Source organism: Lagenorhynchus albirostris, chromosome 1, assembly GCF_949774975.1.
Source record: "Lagenorhynchus albirostris chromosome 1, mLagAlb1.1, whole genome shotgun sequence".
NCBI lineage: Eukaryota > Metazoa > Chordata > Mammalia > Artiodactyla > Delphinidae > Lagenorhynchus > Lagenorhynchus albirostris.
Genome location: NC_083095.1, coordinates 111,244,818 through 111,264,055, shown reverse-complemented (window position 1 = coordinate 111,264,055; position 19,238 = coordinate 111,244,818). Strand labels below are relative to the sequence as shown.

The following is a 19,238-nucleotide window of genomic DNA, read 5'->3' as shown; positions in this document are numbered from 1 at the left end:
GCACTGCTGACTGACTCCATCCATCCACCTCTACTGCAGAGGGAGTCGGAGAGGTGGGTGGGGGAAGGGAGGAAGGTGGGAAACAGCAGAAGGGCTCTGGAACAGACTTTGAGTGACTCAGAGCAGCCTTTCTCCCTTAAAAGGCAGGAAATTCATCTGCCTGACTGAGTGGGTTGGGGTTTGGGGTGGAGGCACAGTCTCTCCAGGTACGTAGGCCCCTGGTGTCTGTGCTCACGGAGGGACCACATTTAGTTATGAGACCGCTTTTAGCTTCTTGGTTGCCTTTCTCTTTCCAGAGCGCACAGTAGGTGGGCGGTGGAGCCAGGCAGGCGGGCTGTGCGGTGGAGGAAGCCTCTGAAGGGAACGCTGACTTGGGTGATACACTGAGTCTCTACCCCCCGCCCCGCCGCAGCCCTCTGCTCTGTTATCTAATTCACCCACACAGCATGTATGGGCGTTTAGTCAGAAAAATTAGAAGCACAAATGTGCTTAGGAGTCTTAAAAGGCCCCAAACCGCCGACTTTGCCTTTGATCACGGCCTCTCAGCCCCACGCAGCGTGAATACGGAAACCCTCCATCAGATCAAGTGAAGCAGGCAGCTGAGTCACTTTCGTTACTCAGACCTTGCTGGCGCCCCTAAGTGGCATTTACCTCGCTCACCAGATCTGGCTCCAAGTGGCTTGAGTGATTAAAAAAAATCAAGCCTGCGGTGGAGACTGCAGATTCTCCATCCCCGAGGATGTGGGGGGGACCCACGTGCTGAAGGAGGTCAGCTCAGCTGTCCTCCTCCACTGCCAGCGGGAGCCTGGGGGCCCAGACAACCCTCACACCACATTCTGGGTAGACGACTGCACTGCAGTCACCGGGGCTTACGTGGGTTTACCTCTGATGGGTTTGCGTTACAAACAGATGGCATCATAGCCCCTCCCCACACCCCCTACTGGGGCTGCAGAGCGGATCGCAGTGAAAGTGGCCGTGTTGTCTGTGGCATCGCCCAGAGCTCACCCTCCACAGGGAGCGCTCTTTGTTTCCGGAACAGCTGCCCACGGGGGCCCCCACCATCATAGGTGTGAGTCCCATGTTGTTTTGCAGGGTGGGTGGGGGTGAGGCTGTGATGTCCCTGAGCACCTGGGGGAGTCAGACTGATGTCAGGCCCACCCAGTCCCCCTCCACAGCTTCCACACAGGGAGGGGGGGTGAAGAGTGGGATGGGGCTCTTACACGGTCCTGCAGGGAACGTGGACTCAGGCGAATGGTAGGGAGGACAGGCTGGGGAGGTGGGGTGGGGGGACCATTAGTTACTGTCAGGCATCTGAAAGTAATTTCAGCTTTACCTTATCCCTGTATAACTTACTGACATTCGGGGTACGATGGTGATGACAGTTTACCAACAATTTGTGCTTGGTTTATAATTGGCATAAAAGAAGTGTCTGAGTGTTGCTTTCTGTCATTGTATCTACACAAGGGATGCAAGGTTGAGAACTGAGACTTGCATCAGGCTGGAAAGTGCTGTCGCCACCTACTCGCATTTCTTCAAGGATGGGTTGGAGGGTCTTGATTGTCCAGATACTCGCTCTGGCTTTCCACTTGGCACTGCCCAGCTGGACTTGGCTTTCCATGAGGTTCTCAGCAGTTAACGTGTTAGGGCTTGTTGACAATTTTTGAACTGTTTACTCTTTTTTGTTTTTCTTCAAGTGTAGTTGATGTACAATATTATATAAGTTACAGGTGTACAGTATAGTGACTCACAAGTTTTAAAGGTTATGTACTCCATTTATAGTTATTATTAAATATTGGCTGTATTCCCTGTGTTGTACAATATATCCTTGTAGCTTATGTTATACATAACAATTTGTACCTCTTCATCCCCTACCCCTATACTGCCCCTCCCCGCTTCCATCTCCCCAGTGGTGACCTCTAGCTTGTTCAACTGTTTACTCATTTCCTTCCAGGATGGGAAGGTGATCGTGTGGGATTCCTTCACTACTAACAAGGTAAGGCATTGTCCCTGGTGGATTGAGGCACTTCAGAACCCCAGCCCTGTCCTCGTCCTCTCCAGGCACCCCACTACTGGTCGCCCTGCCCTTCAGGAGCCTATTTGGGGGTGCAAACCCCATGAAAGCCCACCCGTGTTCGGATGGTTCAGCAGCCCACTGTAGCGTTCATTCCTCTCTTGAGCCGAACCCCTCGCCCAGAGAAGAGCATGCAGGGCGAACATAGAGGGTGCTGATACGGAAACAGGAAAGGGCGTGGCCCCGAAACTTGTCACATTCACACGTGCTACTACTGCATTTAGGATTTTTCTTCTGGCTGATGATAAGAGGTACCCAACCCCCAGTTTCCGCTCCCCTCTCTGTCTTCGACTAGACTCCATAGCACGTGGACTTGAGCAAACAGTGGGTGGGGAGCTGAGACCTCAGTGGGATTAAACTGCTCTTCACGGGGATGCCGTGGAGTCTCAGCCCCTTGCAGGTCTGGCATAGGCATGTACTGCCCCAAGTGAGACCTAAGTTTAGACTTGTAATGAAACAGAAAGGCCAGAATCTATGTGTACGTGCACTTGCATGCCCGCATCGTGTTGGCGTTTGCAGTAACAAGTACTGTATATTAAATATGGACTCCAGTGTTTACTTAGAAAGAAAGTCTTCCTTTTCACTGTATAAAAAAGAAACCTATTATCTGTCTCAAATTGAACAGCGTCCTTATTCCGCATTATTGAACGTGTTCAGTAAGTGTCATAATAGGCAGTTGTTATACAACCTGCTCAAGGGGGCCCAGAACCATCTTGTAGAGCAGAGTCTGGAATGGTCAGGCCCCTGGGGAATAATAAAAATGACAACGTAACAATTTGCAGAGGGCTTTCCTATACATCACTCTGCCTCTCCAGAACTCCGCAGCATCTTTAGGGGTGGGGCTAGGGGGTTGCTTCTGCTTATGCCTTAGCATGGCGTAGAGCACACGCCTCCTGATGTCTGGGGAGCCATTGGATTGCTGCTTGTGGTCCCTGGCAGGGCCATAGTTATCACTTGTCAGCAAAGGGGCCGGGATGCCCTGTGCTGAGAGTGGCCACTCATTCGTGGAAGTAGGTTATTCATGATGTCTGAAGGGCTACTACTCCGTGAGTGACAAAGAACTTTGACAGGCAGTATCAAGGCCCATGTCTCCCCACAAAAACACAGAGAGTTATAACAGGAAAGAAGACCAGCACTTGAATGTACTTTACAAACCATCTAGTCCCATCCTCTCCCTTCCCAGACGGAGAAGGAGAATGAGGTAAGACAATGGCCAGCCTGTGTGAGGCTGCACATCTCGCTGGTGTTAGAACCAGGTCCAGGGCCCATGGCTCCCATGGAAATAGGGCCACAGACTCAGAAGTTTTTGAATCATGCCTTAGTTGCTTATATGCGTGCAGGAGAATACGGATGACTCAGACCCCAGCGAGGAGCCGAGGACTTACACCTCCTCCGCATGCTTCCATGTTACAGGTTTCCTTTTCTCCCAGAGCACAACTCTAATCCCCCTCCCCAAGCCCACCCCCATTCCTACCTGCCCAGGAATGGTTTAAGACCCACAGAGGACAGAGGCTCTTGTATACTCACTCACAGGTAAACAAACTTGTAACATACATGTAAAAAGATTCAAGAATACGTTTTTAAAATAGAGGGAATCTGAGTAAATAAGGTGAAGCATATACGTATGTGAAATGAAATTCAGACAGATCTTTCAAAGAAAATGAGCCCCAGTATTCATTCAGAACAGCAGGGGGAGTATAACAGTAAGAAAGAAGTAAGACGTTAAGGATATTCTTTTGCTAGTTGAGATTTTTAACTTTTAGAATGTATGACATAAAGTTTGGTTGATTATAGAGGATCTGAGTCTCCTCTTCAGTCTCAGCCCAAACCACTGACCTTTGAGACTAGAAAGTAACTTGGTAGATGTTTCAGTGATTTTACTTGGTAAAAACTGACGTTTGTGTAGAAGTGCCCTCGTTCATTGCGTGCATGGTGTGTGCTGTGTTGCAGGAGCACGCGGTCACGATGCCCTGCACGTGGGTGATGGCGTGTGCGTATGCCCCATCGGGATGTGCCATTGCATGCGGGTAAGTATGGGTGACACAGCAGCGTTTCACATGTCCTGTTGGCCATAAAATACTGTTCTATGACCTCTCTCCTGGAGGTCAGGTTAATATCTTTAGTCTCTACTTCCGTCAGAGGTGAGAACTCACAGGATGTGTCCCAAAACCTCCATCACAGATCACAGTGTTAGACTGTCCAGTGGCCAAAACCCCAGGCAAAGACACTCCCAACAGACAGGACATTCCAGGGCCTGAGAGATCACCTCCCAGTAGTGAAGGGCAAAGGCCAGACCTTCCATTAAGTAAGGTTAGTTCTTCAGTACTCAGTAGGAATGATAAATACTCTACATTTTTAAAAACCCTCAGGTAATATGTTTCTAATCGGGCATTAATTCTAGCAAATGCATAGAGTTGGATGGGTTATATAAATTTCTCAATATTTGCTATTGAGATATCAGATGTCTAGCACCAAATTACAAAAAGAACACGTTGGGTATATCCTTCTGTGATATATGATGAATATAATAATATAGCACACAATGTCTTCAACAGTAGTTCAGAAAATGATTCTGTAGGCTATTTCTTATTTTAACCCTCACTACATGAAACCCAGTGGAGGGATTTCCAGGAGGACAGGGGGACAGTCAGGGGTGAGAATAATTTTACAAGGCCCAGGTAGACAGCTTTTTTGGTGACACCCGGTGCAGAGAGAGTACAGAGTGGAGGAATGGCTGGCGCCTTAATCTCTTGTCATCTCTGTTTCCCGGGTCCTGGCATGTGGTAGATGGTCAAGGTCTGCATTGGCTGTCTTACAGGCTGATATAAAAACCAAAGTAGAAGTTCAAGGTGTGAATATTTGGGAAAGCACTTTTTAAAATATCGGGAGTCCCATGGATGAGGAGAGAGCAGAAAAACTAAACTGAGAAAGACTGAGTCCTCATCTTAGATAAAAGCACCATCTGCCCTAGTCAGACCATGCCGCGATTCGTTTTCAGTTTCCAGTGATAATCTAACATAGTGTTTCCCAGCTATGGCTTGTGACATCCCTGTAACTCCATTATCACACAGATCCACACCTATGTCATATTCTCTAAATGTCGTTACGGGTGACAAAAGGGTGTTTTTCTCTTCCTCTGGGTCTATCTCTCAGTTGGTTCCAAACTTGAAAGCTGAAACTCTACCAGTATTTACACAATTCCGTTCTCAAAAAAATGTGTCAGTTGATTTTATATACATATATGTGTATTTTTTATTTGAAGCCATATCACCAAGAAGCCTTCATTCAGGTATTGTACACTTGCTATGAGCACCTGTGTGCAAGGCACTGGACTGGGTGTCCTAGGGAAATTCAAAGATGAATAAAACGTAGTACCTGCCTCCAAGAAAGAATAAAAAAATAACAATAATGACCACTTCTTGAGCCTCTATCATGTGTCAAGGGCCATTCTGAACTCTATATTATCTTCACAACAGCCCCTTGTGAAAGGTGAGTGGGATCCACTCCATTTTATAGTTAAGAACACTGAGGCTTAGAGAGGCTAAAAAACATAACAAAGGTCACAGAATGAGTTCGGTACTAAAGCAGAGATGCAATACCAAATGCATCACATTGCAAAACCTTTCTGCTTCTCAGAGCAATGCAAATAAACCCAAGTGTGAGTGAGTATCCCGACAGAGCTACAGAAATTACTCTGAAGCTTCAGAATAAGAGAACATGTTTCACCTTGAGAGTCAGGGAAGCCCATAGTCTGAAGCATGCTGGTTCATTGTCACAGCCAAGTGCAAATCATTCCCACTCACACCATCTATAAACATGCTGCCAAAGCTAGTTACTGGTAAGAGACTACCCAAGTCTACACCTGCACCTCCAAGCATTTGGAAAGGCAAAGGGGTCCCCTAGGTTCCCCAGGGCCTCAGAAGGGAATGCCCCTCCTAAATGTCATTCCCCACTAAATGGAAGCAGAGCTCCTTGGAGTAAGACTGATTGTAGGTCTGGGGCAGGAAAAGAGTAAAGTGAGCCTAGGATATTTTCTTGTTCCAGAAAGCAAGGGAACACTCAAGTCATATTAATGGAACCTTATCAAACAGAAACAGGAGCCACTTGAAGGGCCCCCTGCCAACTTTCCAAATTGGGATAATTTTAGCATCACATGGAATAATGGTAGTAATGGATCATAACCCAGTTGAAGAGAAAAAAGAATCCATGGGTGTGCAGTGATACTGGGAGGAGGAGGGATTGGATTTGTCTTTACAGAAAAATATCAGCTGATAAATGCAGAAGGAATTATCAAATTAGAGGATCACCATTTTGTACCATAAAGTAATATTTTATTCAAGCAAGGATAATCATGCTAAAGCCATTGTATGATGGTTGTTGGGAACAGGATATTAACATGACCTAAAGGTGTCACACCACAGATTATTATTACAGGCATACCTTGGAAATATTGCAGGTTTGGTTCCAGACAATTGCAATAGAGCAAATATCACAATGAAGTGCGTCACACAAATTTTTTGGTTTCCTAGTGCATATAAAAGTCAAGTTTACACTATACTATAGTCTAAGTGTGCAGTAGCATTATGTCTAAAAAAAATGTATATACCTTAATTAAAAAATGCTTTATTGCTGGGCTTCCCTGGTGGCGCAGTGGTGGAGAATCTGCCTGCCGATACAGGGCACATGGGTTCGTGCCCCAGTCCGGGAGGATCCCACATGCCACAGAGTGGCTGGGTCCGTGAGCCATGGCCGCTGAGCCTGTGCGTCCGGAGCCTGTGCTCCGCAACGGGAGAGGCCACAACAGTGAGAGGCCCGCATACTGCAAAGAAAAAAAAAAAGCTTTATTGCTAAAAAATACTAACCATCAACTGAGCCTTCAATGAGTCTTAATCTTTTTGCTGGTGGAGGGTCTTGCCTCAGTGTTGATGGCTGCTGACTGAGCAGGATGGTGGTTGCTGAAGGCTGGGGTGCCTGTGGATATTTCTTAAAGTAAGACAGCAGTGAAATTTGTTTTATCGATTGAGTCTTCCTTTCACAAACAATTTCTCTGTCACATGCAGTGCTGTTTGATAGCATTATAGCCACAGTAGAACTTCTTTCAAAATTGGAGTCCATCCTCGCAAAACTTGCCACTGCTTTATCAACTAAGTCTGTTAATATTCTAAATCCTTTGTTGTCATTTCAACCACCTTCACGGAATAGATTCCATCTTAGGAAACCACCTTCATTGCTCATCCGTAAGAAGCAACTCCTCCTTCGTTCAAGTTTTATCATAAGATCGCAGCAATTCAGTCGCATCTTCAGGCTCCACTGCTCATTCTAGTTCTCTTGCTGTTTTCACCATATCTGCAGTTACTTCCTCCACTGAAGTCTTGAACCCCTTACTGAAGTCTTAAACCCTTCAAAGTCAGCCACGAGGGTTGAAATCAGCTTCTTCCAAACTCGTATTAATGTTGATATTTTGACCTCTTCCGATGAATCACAAATGGTCTTAATGGCATCTAGAATGGGGAATCCTTTCCAAAGGTTTTCAACTTACTCTGCCCAGATCCATCAGAGGAATCCTATCTATGGCAGTTATAGCCTTATGAACCGTATTTCTTAAAGAATGACTTGAAAATCAAAATTTCTCTTTGAACCATGGGCTGCAGAATGGATGTTGTGTTAACAGGCATGAGGACAGCATGAATCTTTTGTACATCTCCATTAGAGCTCTTGGGTGACTGGGTGCATTGTCCATGAGCAGTAATATTTTGAAAGGAATCTTTTTTTCTGAGCAGTAGTTCTCAACAGTGGGATTAAAATATTCAGTAAACCGTGTTGTAAACAGATGTGTTGTCACCCAGGCTTCATTGTTCCACTTATAAAGCACAGGCAGAGTAGATTTAGCATAATTCTTAAGGGTCCTAAGATTTGGGGAATGGTAAATGAGCATCGGCTTCAACCTAAAGTCACCAGCTGCATTGACCCCTAACAAGAGAGTCAGTCTGCCTTTTGAAGCTTTGAAGCCAGACGTTGACTTTTCCTCTCTAGCTGTGAAAATCCTGGATAGCATTTTCTTCCAATATAAGGCTCATTTGTCTATATTAAAAATCTGTTGTTTAGTGTACCACCTTCTAATTATCTTAGCTAGATCTTCAGGATAACTTGCTGCAGCTTCTACACCAGCCCTTGCTGCTTCACCTTGCACTCATGTTATGGACAACGGCTTCTTTTCTTAAATCTCATGAACCACCTCTGCTAGCTTCAGACTTTTCTTCTGCAGCTTCCTCACCTCTCTCAGCCGTCATAGAATTGAAGAGAGTCAGGGCCTTGCTCTGGATTAGTCTTTGGCTTAAGGGGATGTTGTGGCTGGTTTCATCTATCCAGACCAGACTAACACTTTCTTCCTTTCAGCAATGAGGCTGTTCTGCTTTCTTACTCATGTGTTTCCTGGAGCAGCAATTTTAATTTCCTTCAAGAACTTTTCCTTTGCTTTCACAGCCTGGCTGTTTTGCACAAGAGGCCTAGCTTTCAGCCTGTCTTGGCTTTCAGCATGCCTTCCTCACTAAGCTTAATCATTTCTGGCTTTTTATTTAAAGTGAGAGGCATGCAGCTCTTCCTTTCACTTGAATGCTTGGATGCTATTGTAGGGTTATTAATTGGCCTAATTTCAATATTGTTGTGCCTTAGGGAATAGGGAGGCCTGGGGAGAGGGAGAGAGAGAGAAGAACGCCAGTCAGTTGGAGCAGTCAGAACACACACAACATTTATCGGTTAAGTTCACCATCTTACATGGGCATGGTTCATGGTGCCTCAAAACCATTACAATAGTAACAGCAAAGATTACTGATCACAGATCACCATAACAAATATAACAATAATGAAAAAGTTTGAAATATTTGTGAGAATTACCAAAATGTGACAGAGACACAGAGTGAGCAAGTGCTGTTGGAAAACTGACACCAATAGACTTGCTTGATGCCAGGTTGCCACAAGCATTCAATTTGTAAAAATGCAATAAAGCAAAGCGCAATAAAACAAAATATGCTTGTAATTACAAACAAATCACCCTTACCATGGAGAGATCTGGTGGTCCCCACTTTGACCAAGTAATCAAAGTTGGCGTCACCAATCTTGACACAAGAGGCATTGCAAGCCTCTTAAAGTGAAGCAGTAAGAAAGAAATAACACAATATCACCTTTATATATCACATTTATATTATTGTTAAAAATGTTATACTTGAGGGACTTCCCTGGTGGCGCAGTGGTTAAGAATCTGCCTGCCAATGCAGGGGACACGGGTTTGAACCCTGGTCCGGGAAGATCCCACATGCTGCGGAGCAGCTAAGCCCGTGTGCCACAACTACTGAGCCTGTGCTCTAGAGCCTGCGAGCCACAACTACTGAAGCCCGTGTACCACAACTACTGAAGCCCGTACACCTAGAGCCCATGCTCTGCAACGAAGAGAAGCCACTGCAATGAGAAGCCCATGCACTGCAACTAAGAGTAGCCCCCGCTCGCCGCAACTGGAGAAAGCCCATGCGCAGCGATGAAGACCCAACGCAACCAAAAATAAGTAAAATAAAATAAAATTTTAAAAAAATGTTATACTTAAATATAACCATTAAGAAACAACATGACAAATCCAGACTGTGTGACATTCTGTAGGACAACTGACCTAAGTTTTCTCATTATAAACAACCAAAAAAATGTGTCTGTTCTCCATTAAAAGTTCTAAAAAAGATATAAAAACAGAATGTAATGTGTGGATCTAAATGGGCCCTGGATCCTGGAGACAGTTGGGAAAGACTGAATATGGATAGCTTATTAAATGGTGTTTGGAATTTTTGTTTTCGCAGATGTGATAATGAGTTAGTGATTATAGAATATGTTCTTAGTTTTAGGAGATGTAAATTTGCAGATTGAAGTATTTAGATGTAATGTGTCATGTCTGCCACTTGTATTCAGATGGTTCAGAATTTGCTCCCACAAATATGGCAAAATGTTAAGTTAGTGAACGTATGTGAAGAGATCTGGGTGTTCATAGTACTATTTTCTCTTTCAATTTTACTGTACACTTGAAAATCTTCAAAGTAAAAGCTGAGGGAAAGGTTATAGCATATGATACTGCCAAAGGAAAACCATTTGAAAAGTTTGTGTGAATGAGAAAGCATATGAATATTCTACTGCCCTATGTTAACATTTGACACTTCTGTCTTTCCATGCTAGTGGCTTGGATAATAAGTGTTCTGTGTATCCACTGACGTTTGACAAAAATGAAAACATGGCTGCCAAAAAGAAGTCCGTTGCTATGCACACCAACTACCTGTCGGCCTGCAGCTTTACCAACTCTGACATGCAGGTAAATAAGGGGATGCATGATGACGGGCCAGCCTGCTGGGGAGCAGGGTTGGTCGTGGAGAGCTAAAGTGGAGTTGCAGGCGAGGAAGCTGTTCTGGTGTCCCTCTTCACAGGAGGCTGTGTGCACTCCAGTTGACTCTAAGAGGAAGCTCCTGTTGTTTTTCATATATATGTGTATATGTGTGTATATGTATATATGTTTATATGTGTATGTGTGTATGTTTATATATGTGTATATGTGTGTGTACATGTATATATGTTTATATATGTGTGTATACGTGTATGTGTGTGTATGTGTTTATATATGTGTATACGTGTATATATGTTTATGTGTATGTGTGTATATATGTGTGTGTATGTGTATATGTGTGTATACATGTATATATGTTTATGTGTATATATGTGTGTGTGTATATATGCCTTTTTTTTTTTTTTTTTTGAGCATGCCACTCAGCTTGTGGGATCTCAATTCCCCTACCAGGGATTGAACCCAGGCCACGGCAGTGAAAGGGCCAAATCCTAACGACTAGACCACCAGGGAATTCCTGGTTATATTATTATTTTTAATAAAATCAGAAATGGGGAAATTCAGGGCTGTTGACTGTTGGCAGAGATGAGATGAACTCTATGCCATATTGAACCTCCTCCTCTAATTGACTTGGTGGGGGTGGGAGTGGGTCAAGGAAACTTCTGGGGTGGTGGAAATTCCTGTCTGGGTCAGAGAGGTGGTTCCAAGGTGCCTCCGTGTGTGAAACTTCACAGGGTGCTGACTTTCAGAGTTGTGCACGTGACACGCCTCATCGTACCTATTTTCCACTCCTGTTTTAACACATTCGAAAAGAAAAAGCATCAGAGGGTAAATCTGTGCCCTACTTTGAACAAGCCACAAAGTGGAGACCATCCAACTTCAACGCTTTGGCCACGTTTTCTCTCACAAGTCCTAAAGCATCCTATCGTGTCTCTGTCACATCTCTCCAGAAAACCTGCACAGATGCCACCACCCGCATTGCCAGATACCAGGGGTGACTGAATAGCAGGGGAGGCTGGGAGCTCAGAGCAGGAGTGGGGGGTCGTAAAGGTGCTGCAGGGGCCACCCTGGAGGACGAGTGTGTTGCCAGTGAGGTGGAGGGGAGCATTGTAGGAGGCAGGTGGCCCGAGAGGTGGGCAGGGCCCGATCACAGGGTGCCCTGAGTGGCGGGGCTGACCCTACAAATGGCAGGGAGCCGTTGCTGGGGCTGGGGCAGATTGGGTTTGTTTGAAGGAGGAGACTGAGTCAGATTAAAGGCCACTCTGGCTTCAGCTGACTGACGTCAGCGGCGGGGTTGGGGGGGTGGCAAGGATAGCGGCAAGGAGACCCGGGGATGGGTAATTGTCTCACTTCTGACGGGAGGGCTGTTCGGACTTAGAGGGCAGCGTTTACACCTGTTTTTCGCGACCAGGAGTCTTGCAGGCCTGTGCAGTAGAGAGTGCTGTTGCCCTGGCTGCTGCAGTGGCCAGATCGGATGTCTTGGGGCCTGAGGGTCAGCCAAAGCAACAGAGGATGTTTAGTCTCCTGTTCTGGATGGTGAATCCTGAACAAGCTTTTATTATTCTCTGTGTTTTGTTTTTCTCACTTGCAAGTAAGGATCGTAGTAAATTCCTCCCTCATGAGGTTTTCTGAGGATTAAATGAGATGATTCATCTCAAATACTTAGTAAATATCAATAAACATTAGCTCTTATTGTTTTGTTATTTATATTAACGCAAAGCTTCATGGGTGATTCAGATGCATAGCCTAGTTTGGGTACCACTGAACTCATGAACTAAGCTTCCTTCCAGCTCTGGGATCTAAGATGAAAAACAGAAACCTCAAGAAGCTGTTATAAGACCTACAGATCCTCTACATTCCAGAATAAATGAGTGACAATGAGTTAGAGGATCTGTTTAGTGCATTTATCATAATGAATGTTTGGTTTATAAAATTTATTTTTACTTACATTGTAATGAGCACAAATATTTAAAATATTTTTTAAATATTAAGAAGTTACTGTTAACTTTTAAAAACTATTCATTTCTTTGACTGAAGAGTATGGTATGGAAAATTCCCATTAAAGAGCTAGACCAAGGGAATCATTTCAGGCAGTCATTTGTTTGGACCTGATGTCCCAAAAAAGATTGGCAATTACTGGCCCCTTTGCAAATGTTAGGACAGGACTGGGGTGGAGCATCCACTAGTGGGTGTGGCCAGCAGAGATTGGAGGGAATTGTAGCACATCACAAAATACAAGTTCTCAAATTAAGACATGGTCCAAGTCTTGTGTGTTCCTAAGCTGCTTTGACCAGCCTAAGTCCTCTTGTCAGGTGTACACAGGCCTCTTAAGGGAAGTTGAGGCCAGAGGGAGTCCCATGGGCAGCTGCATGGGCTTTGCAGCCTGGAGGGTCTCCAAATTCGAGAGCTGCCTGCAAGTGGGGGCTTTGAGGAGGGCCTTGGGGCCCACACCCAAGAAGCCTGAGAACTCTGGAACTCAGCCAGCTCTTTCTCCGTGGAGGGGCCTCTCCTGGCTGCAAGAAGATCCTAGGCCTCCCACACTGCTGGCAGGAACACACTCCCAAGACGGTGTGGCCAGCAGGTGCAAGGCCAGGGTGGGAATGGATTCTTTCCTTGTAATATGTCCCCTCCCTGCAAGAAAAAGAAGATTCTTTTACAAGTGCTAGGCCTAGTGTGCGAGAGGGAAGGGAAGAGAGGGGGAAGGAGGGAGAGGATGAGAGAAGACCACCAGCACATGGAAACTAGAGGTGCAGCACAGTCAGTGGGTGCACTGAATGCTGGCAGTCCTTTAAGGCCTACTTCCTGTTTTCTTTCCTCAGCCATCAGTAATCTCCACCCACAGAGGGCTCTGTTGTGGGCACTTACACTGCAAGAGCCCCTTCCCACACTGTCTTATCACCTCGTCCAGCCCCTGTGAGCAGCAGGAAGGTGGGGCGTGGGGAGGCTTTGCTTGCCAGGGCTTAACCCTTGTGGGTCCCCCCATGGCTGCTCAGAACCATGCTGGCTCCAGGGCTCTGCGATACCATCAGCTGGGTCTTTGAGGCCTTGAGCCCTGGATCCCCACTGCCTTTCTCCCAATTGCACCAGAGCCCAAGCCTCACACACACTGGCAGCAACAAAATTTAAAACCCTAGTTCTGGCCACCATGCCTTTCCCCAGGCACCCCAGTGTTCTTCTTCATGCATGGGCCAGCCTTCGTACTTGAAACTATCCAGAGTCTGCTTGAGGGACAGCTGCACTGACCTCAGACAGATTTTCCTAAAATATACCCTTGATTTGGTCATTCTGCTCAGAAGCTTTCCACAGGTCCCTCTTGCCTACAGGCTAAAGTCCTCACTCCATACCCAGGCACAACTTTCATTCACTGCACAGGTGCGCCTTCCCCTCAGCTCGCTCTGCTCTCCTCCCCTTCCTTAGTGAGTGGCCAGCTCTCAGTCCTCCTCTGAGATCAGCTCACATGTTGCCAGAGTGGGTTTGGTGTCCCTCTCACAGACCTACCTGTATCTCAGCACTTCTTACTCTATCGTAAGTGATCATTGTCTCGTCTGCCAAGACCATCAGAAACACCTGCCACCCAGCAATGCTAAGTTTATTAGACCTACTGCAGCAAGGGAGAACCCCAACTTGACAGAATCGCTATACCGTCTCAAAATGAAGAAACTGGGGAAGGGTCCTTAGAGGGTTTCAGGGTCCAGGGTGAGTGGTCCAACCTCGCCATGGTTGCAGACCCTGAAATGCAGTTCTCTGTGGGTCCTGAATAAACCCATCTTTGCTGGAGAAATACCTGGCAGTCTATTTGTTTCAGGTCAACAGCTTGCTCACCAGGACTTGCTTTAAGATCCTTACCTCGCTGGGCTTACCAACCCTAAGCTATTATGTCATAACTAGTTTTCCACCTTAAAAGACCCACCTTAAAATGGGAGGGCACACACCTTGGCAGCGGTCATGGAGGAAACCGGTGAGGCTTCCGGAAACAGCTGGTGAGCAAGCTGCTGCCCCTGCGCTTTTTTTGCCTGCAACCATAGCGAGTGGACCATGGCGAGGCATGTGCAAGTCCCCACACGGCAAGGCAAGGAGAACCGTTTTACAGGGTGGAAAAGGAAGTTGGGAGGATTAAACAGAGTTCATGGCTTTTCTTTTTTTTTTTAATTTATTTATTTTATTTATTTATTTTTGGCTGCATTGGGTCTTCGTTGCTGCACGTGGGCTTTCTCTAGTTGTGGTGAGCGGGGGCTACTCTTCATTGTGATGTGTGGGCTTCTCACTGTGGTGGCTTCTCTTGTTGCAGAGCACGGGCTCTAGGCTCGCGGGCTCAGTAGTTGTGACTTGCAGGCTCAGTAGTTGTGGCGCGTGGGCTTAGTTGCTCCGTGCATGTGGGATCTTCCCGGACCAGGGATCGAACCCGTGTTCCCTGCTTTGGGAGGTGGATTCTTAACCACTGTGCCACCAGGGAAGCCTGAGTCCATGGCTTTTCATTGGCTGAATCCTTCCCAGGAAAGAAGAGAAGTCTGTCTTCTTCCTGTTGGTCTCTATCATCACAGGACATGAAAGCTCCCCCTTCCAGTCTCCTACTGTATTTAATTGAGGCTTCTGTTTCATTAATTTTTTACAAAGCTGTTAGTCTTGATAAGTAAGCTTAGTTGGTTCACAGTTTTATCTTGCAGGAGCAGTTATTTCCTGGAGCGGGCAGCTAGGTTATTTTTACTTGGTTTCTCAGTATTGTCTAATGCAGCACCGGGAAGTGTCTGGCCCTGGAATTGATTAACGTAGGGACAGGAGTCCTTCCTGACAATCCTGTTAACCAAGCTCCAGGAGAGCAGAGACCAAGACACAGTCTTTCTGCAAACGCTGACGCCTAGCGGAGGGCCTGGACGTGGTCAGCACACGGCAGATGCTGGTTGACCCTGTGTGTCTGTCAGCACCACTCAGTGGCCCAGGGAGCCTCTGGGGGATCCAGCTACAGGAGACTGTGTTTAGCAAAATCCTGCTCCAGGTGGGTCCCGGCAAGCAACGTCAGCATCACCTGGGAGTTTGTGGGAAATACAGAATCTCAGGCCCCACCCCAGGCTCTCTATTAGCAGCTGCGTGTGGGGTTGCACATTAATGTCTGGGAAGCACGACGCTGGGCTTGGCTGCTTGTGGGAGCCGCTTGAGGTTCTGTGAAGCAAATGTTCACAGAGCACTTCCTACGTGGCAGGCAGGCATAGAGCCCCGCAGGTACCACAGGGAGACCTCTGGATTTCATACTCTGCAGGAGGACAGGCACATAAACAACTCCAGGACAGTGAGGGTGTCACAAATGAACTGTTTCTTTCTCAGTACCAGAGAAAGAGTTCTGTGCTTGAGTCCAGATTTAGCAGGGTGTGTGTGTGTGTGTGTGTGTGTGTGTGTGTGTGTGTGTGTGTGTGTGTGTGTGTGTGTGTGTGTGTGTGTGTGTGTGTGTGTGTGTGTGTGTGTGTGTGTGTGTGTGTGTGTGTGTGTGTGTGTGTGTGTGTGTGTAGCCTCCTCTTCCCTGTGGAACTGTAAGCATCTGCTTGGCTTCCCCTGACAGGGACATTAATGACAGCCACACCCTTCCTGTCCTTTCCTGCGGCAGATCCTGACAGCGAGTGGCGACGGCACGTGTGCCCTGTGGGACGTGGAGAGCGGGCAGCTGCTGCAGAGCTTCCATGGGCACGGGGCCGACGTGCTCTGCTTGGACCTGGCTCCCTCAGAAACCGGGAACACCTTCGTGTCCGGGGTAAAGACCCAAGGAAGATCTCTGGGGGGTCCTTTGTCCACTAGGGAGGCTCATGGTAGCACTTCCTGTTAATCTGTGGGACTAGACTGGACACTTCCCTGGATGGGGCTGAGATTCCTTAAATAAGTAGCAGAGAGTGAGCCTCTGAGACCTTTAGAGACAGTCGCTAGGCACCAGGAGGCTCAGGTGGCAGTGGTGGCGAAGCATCGCTGTGGCGTGATCAGAGCTTTGACACTGGTGGGACACTCTCCCGCCCCACCCCTGCCAGTCGCCAGCCCCTCCCACTCTCGGGCACAGGGAACAGCGTATCTGAAGGCTACGAGTCGGACAGGCAGGCCACCATGGCAGAGGAGCACCAGATGAGCCAGGACACCTGGGACCCACGTTTGCTACCTGACTCTACATTTCATCCTCTGTAAATTGGGCATAAGGCACAATAGCATTTGCCCCCCACCTTCCCCAGGATATTGTGAGCAGTAGAGGGAAGAGTTTACACTGTGGTATGCAGAGAGGCAAGTATTTCTATGGACACCTGGGAATAAGAATGGAGAACTGAGGTGGCTGGCCTGACCCCTGGGTCCTGTCTCATCTCGCTCAGGAGACAAGTGATGAGAGAGGACAGAGATGCAAACGCTGTCTAATGATGTTTGCTCCGAGCTGCCCACATCTTAGTCCTGGGCCTCAGGTGAGGGCTGTGAGGCCTCGAGTTGGCAGAGACCCTGATTTTCTTCTTGGGTATTTGGCCCTATCTGTGTACATTTCATTCTTGTGTCTTTGTATAACTGTATTTATCCCTACTCAACAACACTCTTTTTTCAAATTGTTGGTATCGTTGTGGACTGTATTGTCTCTTTCAGAGTATTAAACTCCATCTGATTTAGGGTCCAGTAACGATTTGAAGAGACTCGCTGATTCCTTTGTGCACATTCTCAGTAAAGATGCTTGGAGTGCTGAACTCCCGCAGCAGGTCTCGCTGAGACATCAGTCGTGGCACCTCATCCACCCTCTCCTCTGAGTTGAAACCAACAACTTGGACACTAATTTTAACCCATGACTCCTTCTGTTTGACCTTTGAGAGTCTAATTATACTGCTCATGCTTGATCACAGAAGGCTCTGCAGGAATTTATCAAAATGCGCCCAGAAGCAAGAGAGTATGTGAAAGCCTAGTGTTCATGATTCTCTGGGTCATGGTAGCAACCCAGAGAAGGTTCACTTTACAGGTGTTGAGGCAGAAGTCCAGGGAGGTGACTTGCCTGAGCCACCCAGCTGACTGCGGGCAACACCCTGACTAGGCTGCTGGGTTCAGCTGGCCCAGGGGCACCTGGCTCTCCACCTGTGCTCAGGCTGCGCCACACACCTGAGGCAAAGCTGGGAGGTCCCACCACACCCACTGTCCACCTGCCCTCCTCTCCTCTGGGCTTACAGAGGCAGAGATAAAGAGGAGGGGGAAAGAGAGGGAAAAGTGAAGAGAGATGCCCAGGAGGAAGGAGAGAAGGAGGCTCTGGAGAGTTTGCAGCCCCTCAGAAAGGTGGGAGAGAAGAAAACATGCTTAAAAGGGGGCTGGGTGCCTTCCCTTGCTCGTCACCCTGACCCCAAGACCTCTCTCTGGCCGCGTGAGGGCTTGTCAGTTGAGGAAAGTGGCCTTAGGTAAAGCTAGTGCCAGAAGAGCATATTGTCAGCTATTTACTAATAGGAACTAAAAGGTCTCTGTGACATAACCAGAACTCATGCCTGTCTGTAGACATTCCTTGCATTGTACATAACTCTGGGTAACTTTCTGTTTGTAGGGATGTGACAAGAAAGCCATGGTGTGGGACATGCGCTCCGGACAGTGCGTGCAGGCCTTTGAAACGCACGAATCTGACATCAACAGTGTCCGGTCAGTGAGTAGATGTTCACGTTGCTCCTCTGTCCTCCAGTGTTCCCCAGCCTGGGCTAGTATTTAGCCTCTAGGCTCAATTTACTTGGCCGAGAGAGGCTTTTCCAGCATAATGGCTGATTTGTGGTGGGACTGAGCAGCACTCCCGATTTCTTGGAGAATTTTAATATAATTGCACTAGGGGCAATGGATATTATCCTGTCTAGGTCAAGTCAGTGTTTCTCATTCATTCATTCAACAAATGTTGATGAAGTCCTTATCTGCTAGACATTATTCCAGAAACTGGGAGTACTGTTTTGAACAAGACAACATCGCTACTATCCTACAGAAGACAAAGGACAGATAAACGTGCTGTTTAAGTACCGCTAAGTGCTAAGAAAAAGTAAAACAGGGAACTGTGATAAGATGGGGTATTTCTTTGAATGGTCAGGCCTCTCTCATAAATTGATGTTTAAATTGAGACCAGGGTAATGAAGGAGCCAGGCTTGCAAAGAGCCGGGGGGAAGATCAGGGAGGTGAGATGTTCAGGGACCTAACAAAAGGCCAGGTCACCACTAGCGAGTCCTGAGTTGGGGAGGTGGCTAGCGTGATCCATGTTTTGCCTTTAAAAGGTCACTCTGGGTGCTGTGTGGAGAATGGATTGTAGGGGAGCAAGAATGGAAGTGTGACGGCCAGTTAGAAGGTGGTTGTGTGAGCTTTAGAATGAAATGATGGTGGCTGCAACTAAAGAAGACACACAGGGAGGACAGAAATGTCTAGAATGGTGAAGGATTTGAGATTTTACCCTAGCTGCAAGCTATGAAGTAAGGCTGCCGCAGATTCATGGATGCTGCTAGAAGGCATGAGACTCCTGGGTTAGAGATGAAGGATAGTTGGTTACTCATAGTGATGGCAGTAGCTGGGGTATCAGCATTTTTGTGCTGGTTACCTAAGCCCCAATTCTACAGGGTCACATGAAAAGGGCCAAATGACACCTGCCCATACAAAGGGCTGCATTATAGGAGAAGAACCCTGAGCTCAGGGAACCTGTATCTTTTATAAGGGGCAATAAGCATTGATCCATTTGCTAAGACAGGGAGGGTTGGAGGCAGTGCAGGGAGAAGGCAGTGGTTGCATATGGATTCTGGAGCTCTGTCTTGGGCTAGCTAAGTCTGAGACGCTATTATATGACCAAGT

The 19,238-nt window shown here is 47.0% G+C and overlaps 1 protein-coding gene across 1 annotated transcript in view; it reads left to right on the top strand.

Annotated features, from left to right (window-relative positions):
- GNB5 (G protein subunit beta 5) overlaps positions 1 to 19,238 on the top strand; it is a 43,609-nt gene that overhangs the window by 15,604 nt on the left and 8,767 nt on the right. The window contains exons 3-7 of the mRNA XM_060169275.1: positions 1,952 to 1,993; positions 4,022 to 4,098; positions 10,283 to 10,415; positions 16,039 to 16,182; positions 17,971 to 18,062. Coding sequence (XP_060025258.1) covers positions 1,952 to 1,993; positions 4,022 to 4,098; positions 10,283 to 10,415; positions 16,039 to 16,182; positions 17,971 to 18,062 — 488 coding nt within the window. The remainder of the gene's footprint in view (positions 1 to 1,951; positions 1,994 to 4,021; positions 4,099 to 10,282; positions 10,416 to 16,038; positions 16,183 to 17,970; positions 18,063 to 19,238) is intronic.